The sequence below is a fragment of the Prunus dulcis genome, chromosome 5 (genome assembly GCF_902201215.1).
Source record: "Prunus dulcis chromosome 5, ALMONDv2, whole genome shotgun sequence".
Classification (NCBI taxonomy): Eukaryota; Viridiplantae; Streptophyta; class Magnoliopsida; order Rosales; family Rosaceae; genus Prunus; species Prunus dulcis.
The window spans coordinates 6443564-6454812 of NC_047654.1; the positions used below are offsets into that span (position 1 = coordinate 6443564).

The window sequence follows — 11249 nt, forward strand, 5'->3', positions numbered from 1 at the left end:
CCAACTGTTCTTTCTGAATTTATTCTGCTTTCTCTTTTCTAATCTTTTGCTTTTGTTCTGTCCAGCTGGGAGTCCTTCTCCTCCTCCCACTAAGTTAAAAAAGCTTAAGAAGAAGGGTGAAGTGGAGTACTTTGCCGTAGAAGAGGCCGCAGCAATCCCGGTCAGTCCTTCTGGGACGGATGACGAGCTGCGGGAAGCTTTTGAGGAGGTGGAGCAGGAAAAAGAGCTGCAGGAGCTGGAGGAGGTGTCCCAAAAGAAGGTGGCTGGGCTGGAAGATGATGTGAGTTTTAGTCTGTGACTTGCGTCAGTTTTTCTTTCGCTTTATTCCTTCTGTTCTGATCTCCTTTTTGTAGGATGAGATTCCTGCTGAGGTGATAGCGGAAAGCATTGCCTTGGCGCAGAAGCAACAAAAAGGCCCGAGTGCTGAGCTGACTAGCTCAGAACTGGCTCTTTTTGAGGATGCTGAGGCAGAACATTCTACTGCCGTTCCAGAGGCCGAGGATCGGATGGAGCCATCTGCATCAGACCCCGTGGATCAGGCAGAATTAACCGTTGTGGTCCCGGAGGCTGAGGTGGGGACAACTGCAGCTGTTCCTGTGGTTGTGGTAATTTTCCTTCTCAACTTGTTCATGTTTTTCTGCTGTTCTGTCTGTTCTGCCTTTTCTAACAGTTGCAGTCTTTTCCAGGTGGAAGTGCCTAAAGCCACTGGTGCCCTGGCCGCGGTGTCCAGCCCTCTGAAGCCTCCCATTGTTGCTGTAAGTTTTCATAACCTCTGAGCCTCCAAATATATATATATATTTACTTTCTGCCTGGTCCTAATTTATGCTCTCTTCTGCAGATGCCAATCCACTCCTTTCCAGGATCATCTGCTACGGCTTCTTTCGCTGACCCAGAACTGGAAGAGTTTGAAGCGATGGACCTGGATGCTCAACTGGACAAGCTGGAAAAACTCAGCTCTCCTCCGAGCAAGGCAAAACCTAGAGCAGTGCAGGAGGCCATGGAGAGGTTAAAAATCTGGCAGTCCACTGAGCTGGAGTTTGATGAGGATAAAGGGGCTCTAGATCAGCTGATGAAAGATCTGGACCTGCTGTATAGACAGAACATGGCTCCAAAGCCCATTCTTGAGATGGGCCTAAGCTTGGCCAGAGATGTGCTTAATCTGCACGATCGCTATGAGGATCTCAAGCCTACCTTCAAGACCTCTGAGTTCTGCAAAGCTACACACGAAGCCAATCTGGCTGACTTCGCAAGGCAGAAGGCAGAACTGGACCAGATGGTGGCTGGATATAAGGAGGCCAAGGCCACTGCGGATAAGTTGGAGAAGCAGATTGAAGAGCTTCAAAAACAACTGGCAGAGTGCAGGGAGGGGCAGAACAGGCTTGGGACTGGACTGAGTTCCAAGACCAAGGCCACCTTCCTGGTGCAGAGCATGGTTGCAGCCTCCAGGCCAGCTTTGGAGATTGCAGAAGCCTCGATCCACCAAGGGGTGCTGCTCCAGAAGGAACTCTCTGTCAAGAAGGCGAATCTGCAGGAAACCCTTAGAAAATTAGGATTTTAGTTTTTTCAAATTCCGTCTCTTTATTTACTTGGACAAATTTGCCGTTATGATGGCTATTTAAATAAAGTTCGCTCTGCTTCTCTTTCAAATAGCATCTTACTACTTTTTATTTTACCCTTGATGTAGTAAACAAACATAACTTTTGGAAGAAAAAACGAACTATTTTAAAGCAAAAAAAATGGATTCATAAACATAGAAAAAGTCAGCCTTGTTCTTTTTCTATCCCGGGGTCTGTCTGTACAGCTTGTGAATCCCACATGGTTGGGTAGAATTTCTTTAACCATTTGCCATTGATTGGGGCATTGTGAATAACTCCATCTCTGTCCTGCAACCTATATGCCCCCATTCCGAGGATCTGGTTAATCACAAAAGGACCTTCCCATGTAGGTGACCATTTTCCATATCCAGCTACGTGTGCTCCAAGAGGCAGAATTGCCTTCCAGACTATCTCTCCCTCTTCAAAACTCTTATCTCTGACCCTTTTGTTGTATGCCCTTGACACAGCCTGTTTTCCTGCTAAGAGTTTGTTGAGGGTGTCAATCCTACTTGCATCCAATTCTTCTAATTCAAGTAACATGGCTTGAGAGTAGTCTTCTCCTGTGAGATGGTGCTGGTGAGCAATTCTAAGAGATTGGACTGCTATCTCCATAGGCAGAATTGCATCATGGCCGTAGGTTAGAGCATAGGGAGTCATGCCAGTTGCTTCTCTTTTTGAAGTTCTGTATGCCCACAGAGTCTCTGACAACTTTTCATGCCATTGCTTTGGATTCTTCTCCAGCATCTTTCTGATGATATTGATAATCACCTTGTTACTTGATTCTGCCTGTCCATTAGCTTGAGCATAATAGGGGGGAGACTGAAGCAGTTTGAATTTGAATGCTTCTGCCATATCTAGCATATCCCTAGATATGAAAGAAGAACCCCTATCGGTTGTGATTGATTCTGGAATGCCGAATCTTTGTATGATCTGTTCTTCTATGAAGGTGATGATCTCTTGAGAAGTTGTGGTTTTGATTGGCTTGGCCTCTACCCATTTGGTGAAATAGTCTGTAGCAACAATGATAAAACAATGCTGCTGGCTGCTGGCTGCTGGCTGGATAGATTTTGCCAATGAGATCCATTGCCCATCCCCTAAAAGGCCATGGTTTTACCACTGGATTCATGGGAACAGAAGGAGCTTGCTGGATTGGGCCGTGCCTTTGACAAGCTTCACATCCCTTGGAATAGTTGATGCAATCCTTCAACATGGTTGGCCAGAAGTAGCCATACCTTCTAATTAACCAGCACATCTTTCTTCCTCCTTGGTGAGCTCCACAGACCCCCTCATGGGTTTCTCCCATGACTTTCATATATTCTGTCTTTCCAAGGCACCTTAATAGCACCTCATCCTTACTTTTTCGGACCAAATCTTCATTCCACATGAGGTAGTTTGTAGCCATGATTCTCACTCTTCTCTCAGAGGGCAGAGTGGGATACTGCAAGTAAGTCATGATAGGCTCCCTCCAATCGTCTTTAGTGATCAAGGCAGAATTGACCTCTATCTCCATTCCTCTGGTCAGAACTGACGGTAGACTCTTTCTTCCTATCTTGATGATCCTTTGGACGCAGTCTTCGGGCATTTGTATGCCTGATGCTACCTGAGCCAGTTCATTGGCTGCAAAGTTCTCTTCCCTTGGGATGTGTTCCCAAGTAGCTTCTCTGAATTCTGTCAACAGATTTCTAGCTGCTACTAGATATACAGCCAAGGAAGGATTTAGACACTTGTATTCTCCAGCAATTTGTTTTAAGACAAGCATTGAATCTCCCAAGATCTCCACGGACTGGATTCCTAATTCTACCAACATCTCAAGCCCTATAATCAAAGCTTCGTACTCAGCCCTGTTGTTGGTGCATTGGAAATCTAACTGGAAGGAATAGCAATGTCTGATCCCCAATGGTTCTTCCAGAACACCCCCGGCTCCTGAAGCCTTATCTGTCTTTGATCCATCAAAATATAGTTTCCAAGGTGTAAGATGAATCGAATAGATTGGATTGTTAAGGCAAACATGAGCCCTGGTTAGTAGATTTGCATTTGCTATGTCCAAAGAGTCCATGTTTTCAATTTCCTCTCCTGGGTGATCTGCTAGGAAGTCTGCCACAGCTTGCCCCTTGACAGCTTTCTGGGGGACATACCTAAGGGTGAATTCTGTCAAAGCCAAAGTCCATTTCCCAATTCTGCCTCTCAGCATTGGTCTTGTCAACATATATCTTGGCGATGATATAGATAGTGTGTGGCAGCATATAATGTCTGAGCTTTACAGCAGTAAAATACAAGGCCAGACAAAGCCTTTCTATTGCGGAATACCTTCTCTCCACTTCTGTCAGTGTTCTGCTTAGATAGTAAACTGCCTGCTCCTTTCCTTCCTTGTTGTCTTGGACTAACAAGCTTCCAATGGACACCTCTGATGCAGACACATAGAGTTTGAGTGGTCTGCCTCTCTTTGGTGGGGACAGAACTGGTGGATTTGAGAGGTAGTCTTTTATCTCCTGGAAAGCCTGCTGGTGCTGTTCTTCCCATTTGAATGTTTGTTCCTGTTTTAGTCTTAACAGGGAAGAAAAAGGCTGAATCTTTCCTGCGGAATTAGATATGAATCTCCTTAGAAAATTGATTTTTCCTAGGAGACTCTGAAGTTCCTTTTTGTTCCGAGGTGGTAGGGCTTCCATGATGGACTTTGCTTTATTTTTGTCAATCTCTATGCCTCTCTGGTGAACCAAGAATCCTAAGAAATTTCCTGCCTGAACTCCAAAAACACATTTTTTGGGGTTCATTTTTAGCTTGTGCTGCCTCATTCTTAGAAATGCCTTCCTTAGACTTGATATGTGGTTTCCTTCCTCGGGGGACTTAATCACTACATCATCTATGTATACTTCCAAAGAATGTCCTATCATATCATGAAAGATGGAATTCATTGCCCTTTGATAGGTAGCACCTGCGTTCCTTAAACCGAAAGGCATTATAGTATATTCAAAAGCACCTATATGCCCTGGACACATGAAGGCTGTCTTGTGGATGTCTTGTTCTGCCATCATGATCTGGTTATAACCTGCGTTGCCATCCATGAAAGATAGCATCTGGTTATGAGCGGCTCCGTCTATTAGCATGTCTGCCATTGGCATAGGATATTCGTCTTTGGGAGATGCTTCGTTCAGATTTCTGTAATCCACACATATTCTAACTGCCCCTGTTTTTCTTTTGAGGACAGGTACAATATTTGCTAGCCAATCGGCATAGATGGCTGGTCTGATGAATCCTGCCTTGAGCAGCCTTTCTATTTCTTCCTTGACCTTCAGTTCCGTGTCCATGGACATTCTTCTCCTAGCCTGTTTAACTGGAAGGTAGCCATCTTTGATTGGCAGTTTGTGTTCTACTAGCTGTCTGTCCAGTCCTGGCATCTCGTGATAGTGCCAAGCAAAACAATCTCTGAACTCCTGCAAAAGTGCCATGAGTTCAGACTTGAGTGGTTCTTCTAAGAGTGTGCTGATGAAAGTAGGTCTTGGATCTTCTTTTGTCCCTAAGTTTATTTCTTGTAGAGGATCCTCCACTTCTGGCAGGGAGTCATCCAATGCTGCTGGTGCAAAATCCAATACTTCTTCCTGCAAAACTTCCTCTTCTTGCTCTTTCGTACTCTCGTGAGTGAATTCTGCCATATTGGTGGCTGGATTCTGCGTAAAAAACTTCCTTTCTTCCCAGTATATCAACAATCTTTTTGTGATGGATCGGATTGTTGTAGCTCGATCCTTTTCCAGTTGATTGGGACTAATCATCATAGTTTTTAGCGTAGAAAGGTCTATTCCAGTCCTCCATGGAATTGGCTAGACCTTCTTCAATGAGCCTTTGGGCCGTGACACCATGGGGGCGGCCGTTCTGGTTGATTCCAAAGAAAGTAAAAGGACCGAGGTCGTCATGATAATACCTTGCTTCAAGACACATGGCAGAGGGTAGGAATGGCCGTGGATCGGCCTCTACAATCTCCATTTGGCCTTCATCATTCCATAGTGCTAGCTGCTGGTGGAGAGTGGAAGGGACACAAAGGCTCTAGTGAATCCAATCCCTGCCAAGTAGTGCATTGTAAGTGGTGGAAGTAGTGTCTATCACAAAGAATGCTATTTTTAATTCCTTGCTTCCAACTATGACATCCACGTCTAAGATGCCATGAATTTTTGTGATGCCCCCAGCGAAGTTGGTGACGGTTAAACGTGTTGGAATCAAGTCCCTCTCTGTTCTGCCCATTTTGCTCAGCATTCTGTGGGGTAGTAGATTAATGGCTGCACCTCCATCTATCATGATTTTGGAAATAGGGATGCCTCCGAGGTTTGCTGTTATAAATAAAGGCCTGAGATGGTTTGCCATTTCTCTGGTTGGTTTGGGAAAATAACACTGCTCCGTAGCTAGGTTTTTGGCGGTTCCGCCTGTTCTGGTGTTGTCTGCCTGTTGTTCTGGCATCTCCTTTGTTTCCGCCAGTCTGCACTCAAAGCTTTCCTGAGAGAAAACATCTCCTTCCAGGGTGCTTCCTTGTCCCTCGGCGGCCCTGAATTTTTCTGGCAGGATGAACACCATATTAACTCCCAGGTCACTCTGTAGTAAGTCTTCTAACTCTGCGCCAAAAACCCCTGTTTCAGCATCCAATTCTTCCTCAAATTCCATCAGTTCTTCCCCTTATTCTTCGGTCCAATCATCTTGTTCTTCAGTTCCGAGGGGTTCATTCTGTCCTTCTGCAAATGTTCCATAGTCCAATTGTTCCTCTTCATATCCCTCCGTGGGGTCATCTTTCCCTTGCTGCGGGGTAGGCTCGGATTTCCATTGTGCCTGCAAGATGTTGGGTTGATTGCCAGACGAGGAGGCTGGATGGACAGGAGATCTGGCCGGAGGGTCTGCTTCCGGTAGCTTTCTTGGGCGACAAGCTTCCTGTTCTGCCTGGGGCATTGTTTCGGGATTCTTTCCTTTCCTGGAAGAATTGGTCTCTATATGTACCTGAGTTTTATTCTGGCTCTTGAGATATATGCAGTATTGCCTCTGGATCCTCCTTTTCTGAGTTCTGGTTAACTCCATGGTTGGTCTGCCGCTTTTCCCTACGGAGTACCACCTGCCCTCTATGATTGTTGCCAAGGGCTTTCCATTCCCGGGTGCCTTGATTGATGTCTCCTTCCTGGGCTGTTCTACCTTCCTTTCGCTGTATTGTGAAGGCCTGAAATGGCTCCTGTGCCTTGCTTTGCCCTGGGGTGAGGTTCCAATCCTATCAAAGACACTAGGTGTGGGTTGATTCTGTTTGTCTAAAACCACTTCTAGCTCTGTTTCACACTTGCACCTGCTACAAATGACTACCCCAGCTGATATGGTGGCTCTTGGTTTCTGGCTGGTCTCCCTTATGATCCTTCTGCCTCTGCTACAACTAGTATCTGTCATTGGCTGAGTTTCTCTCTGTTCTGGCCAATTCAAGTTAACCATGTTGACTTGTGGTTGAGGGAAAGGATCTGTCGTGACCGATGGTGGTTTTTCCGCCAGTTTCAACCTTCCTGCCGTTATTCCTTCTTGTATCACGTCCCTGAAAACGACACAACTATTGGTGGAATGGTTCCAAGAGTTGTGCCACCTGCAGTACTGTCTCCCTTTGAGTTCCTCCGGCTTGGGTATTCTGTGAGGCGTTTCTATTGCCTTCTGCAGCAGCATTTCATCGAACAAAGCATCAACCTTGGTTAAATCAAAAGAGGAAACCTTGTTCTGCATTGGCTTGTTGGGAACGAATCCTCCCGTGAATGGTGGTGGCTTTTGGTCTTTAGGTGGCTTTGTAAGGGCTTTGCAACTAATAGGATGTTTTAGTTTTGCCATTTCGGCCACCGAAACCTCCTTCTCTTCTGACTCTTCTGTGTCTTCCTGTGATTCCACCCCAATTAGGTGGACCGAAGAGGAAGGGAATTTGTAATAAGTGCCTTTAGAGGAGTTCCTTCTCTGTTGTTCCTCTCTGAGCAGCTCTTCGTACTTGGAAGCCTTATCAGCCAATTCTGCCAGGTCCCCAAACAATATCCCGTCGAACCTCTTTCTGAGAGAGATTTTAAGGGCAGCTTGGGCCATCTGGATGAAATGTCTCTCCTCCATGGGGATCCGGCACTTCATTTTAAGCTTTCTGAACCTGGTTATGAAGTCTTGGGCTGGTTCATCTTCGCTTTGCTTGAGGGCGGCCAAGTCACTGATGGTGACTTCTGGCTGGATCCTGTAATAATAGTCATGGAAGACGTTCTCCATCTGTTCCCAAGTCTGCACAGAATTGGCTGGCAGGCTAGTATACCAGGTGAAAGCCTGTCCAGAGAGAGAATTGCCGAAGAGTCTTAGTTTCAACAAAGGGTTGTTCTCAATAGCTATGCATTGGACGGAGAACCTGCCTATATGTTCAACTGAGGAAGCATGGGAATCTTCCCGGTTGAACAAGGTGAAGTTTGGTACTTTGAAGCCTGGAGGTAATGGTATTTGATCGATGCAGGCTGGATATGGTTTCCTGTATATAGGCCTTTCACCTCTTCTGGCCTCGGGTTCCATGATTTCCCTGATCATTCTCTGCAATGCCCCTATATCATTCAGAGCGTTGATGGGGGGAGGATTCTGTCCCTGTTCTGCCTGAATGTAATCGATTCTGGGCTCCATTCTGTATGGTCTGAGTGGGGGTTCTTCTCTGTGCCCTTCCTGCTCTTCGATATCTGGGTGATTTCTCCAGTTTGCCCCCGGTCTATTCCTGTCCTGGTTAGCAAAAAGGTTATTGCCCCCTCTGCCCCTTCTCCCTCTTGCGGGTGGAGGGAATGGATTAGGGTCCATCCTTCTGGGTCTATATGGCAATACAGCTGGTGGTTCTGGCTGAAATGCCAAAGGTTGATCATGCTGGACCACCAAGGGTGGAATGGGCTGAGGTTCTGGCTGGTTCTGCTGAACCAATACAAGGTCATTTGGTCGGGCTGGGACCTCCTGCTCTTGATTAGGAAGGATTCCCTCTCTTGGACCAGCCTGGACTTCTCTGTGATCTGGTACTCCAGCTATCTGTGCAACTAAAGGATTTTCCTGGTATGGCCATGCCAGTCCTGGTGGAGGACCATGAGGGAGATCCAACTGCTGGACTACAGCATCGGGGTTTTGGACTCTGGCCATGGCGCTCTCTCGGTCTTTCCGGAACTGCCTGTTAACCTGCCATTGCATCATTGCTGTCATATTATTGAGAGTGTCTTGGCTCCTTTGGACCGTGGCTTCTTGTCGGAGTATTGACTCCTGTATTTGATTCATCCTTCTGGAGTTAGTTCCAGAATGTCTACTTCCTGTGCTGCCGCGAGCTGATTGTCTGGCGTCGCTTTCTTCTGACTCGGAACCTTCCCTGCGAGCCATCTGGTTTGTCTCCATATCTAGTATGAATTCTGGCTAGAGCTTCCTGTATGTGTAAACCTGTGAACGGTTCTGCTGAAGTATGTATACTGAGATGTCCCACTGGGCGTGCCAAATTGTTCACCCGTTTTCGCGTTTAGCTCCTGTGATGGAAGGGCGAAGTTCCCCACTGGCTTGGAGACCATGTACTGGTCAAACAAGTCAGCTTTCTTTGGTGTGCGAGCGTGCCACTGCTAGCAACGTGAATTCTAGCAGACTTCTTTTTAGAATAGATAACTTGCGCCCCAAGTTACTGACTTCTAAAAATCAAACGATTGTGAATTTGGGTGAGGAATATCTCCCAAGTAAGTTCTTTTCTTGCCTTAGACTGGTAAGGACTTTCATAATTTATCTCAGTATATAAAAAAAACGGCTGTTCTGGCCAGAAGTGTTTGATAGAAGTGGACTGTTTTAGGCAGAACTGCCTTTTGCAAGATAATAAATACACATATTTAACTCTAGACAAGTTAAAGGACTGTCGGAACTTCGTTTCCGCTTGAATGGAAGACTCTGCTGTAGGCTGGACTGGACATATCTGGATTGGTCCGCACTGCTTTGTGACTTCAAATGCTAGGCTGACCTGCAAATCGATACCAAAGTTGGATTTTGGCAGAGCTTTACGTTTTCTTCACGCTTCATGAGGCCTTTTGAATAGGCAGAACTGCAACTTTCCTGCTTGAAAGGGACAGAAGTGGCTATTCTCGATGGTGTGATGAGCTAAGGATCGTACCGCGAGAGTTGTTCTGTTTGAACAAGGCTCGTCCTGAGTTTTTCTGGGGTCTCCACGTTTGTGAAAACTCAAACTCTGCTTGTCTTGGCTTTTGCTGAACCAAATTTGTAACGAGGTGTCTCGTTCTAGAAGACTTGTCTTCTAAGTCTGAATTTTGGAATTCAAGTGAGCTCTTGGCTTTTTCTTGGTGTTGTGTTTTTGATTGATGAGTTGATTGTCCTTTTCTTTCTTGCCTGCTTCTGTTTTTATAAGAGATCCTCTTCTGGAGGTGTTTTTTTTAAACTTTAAATGGGCGGCAAAAAGATCTCTCAGGAAAGATCTTTATCAACCGTGGCAGACAAGTTCTCAGTAGTCTCCAGTGATCCCTTCCCTAGTTCCCTGGGCGACTGCTTTTTGTTTCAACCAACGCCAACGCTTGTGTGTGCTTTTCATGGCGGTTTGGTTTTCTTCTGTATTTTCTGAATAATTCCTTATTTCCTGTTCTAATTGAGAAGGCATGGCCTGTGAATCCTTTTAAAAAGATGGACTATTGTCTTCGGGGCAAAACAAATCTCTGAAAATAGGTGGGCTTCTTGATTTCCTGTCAGCAGTTCTCCCGGAGACGTCTCTTCCCATAAAAACTCTAGTTGAAAATGTTGACCCTCTCAATAGCTGAGGTAGCCACGTGGGAGATATATTTGTTTAGTTTCTTGGGCTTGAATCCAAACAAATTTTGTGGGCTGATCTTTTAAAGCCCAAATGTCGGCTTTCCATGCTTTGGGCTTTTTGGGTTTTGGGTATGTGTTTCTTACCACGGGCCTTCTTCTTGGATTTCTTTTGGGTGTGCCAAATTTAGGCCCAAACAATATTGTAGTAAATTATTATAACTTAAAAATTATGGTGTGTTTAATTTTCTTTCGCTAATTACTACATATTTTATAAAGTCACAGTGTTTGTCAGGTCGCTATATAATCAACTTAAATCACTCAAACCCACTATGTTATGCATTTTCTTCCAATTTTTTGTGATAAAATAATAGGCAGTTGACTAAGTAAACATCCTCTAAAGTTTCAATAAATTTTTTCAAGTTTTTCTCACAATTTTCGTGATTTTTATTCAATTTTTATCGATATCGATATTTTCTGAATATTTCCGCATTTTTAGACCACCGATATTTCTGAAACTCTCGATATTTTAGATCCTAAAAGTGACAGATTTCAAATATCTTCTTTTCTTTTTCCAATAAAAAATATATTTTAAATATCTGAATGATATTTAAAATATCATTACTAAATTATAATCCGATTAGGAATGATATTTTTTCTCCCATCCCCTGAATCCTTGTGGCGGTCGACAAGATTGAATCACTCACCTCATGAAGTTTGGTGATGACCTGCCTGATTATGATTTGTGCGGACAATCTCGATTATGAAGTTTATTTTTTAACTTTTTGGTTTTGCCTTTTGTTCCGATTCACGTGAAGGATTAAGTATGAACAGACTTTTGGCTAGTCCACTTCACAAGTATGTCCGTGAAAATCACGT

The 11249-nt window shown here is 44.8% G+C and overlaps 1 protein-coding gene across 1 annotated transcript; it reads right to left on the minus strand.

The window, feature by feature from the left end:
• Window positions 1–1760: 1760 nt before the first annotated feature.
• Window positions 1761–5245, minus strand: LOC117628916. The gene is made up of 3 exons (XM_034361460.1): window positions 3903–5245; window positions 2772–3805; window positions 1761–2689 (listed from the first exon to the last, which is right to left on the minus strand). The coding sequence occupies exons 1-3, from the start codon at window positions 5243–5245 to the stop codon at window positions 1761–1763; spliced, it is 3306 nt and encodes a 1101-aa protein (XP_034217351.1).
• Window positions 5246–11249: the final 6004 nt, after the last annotated feature.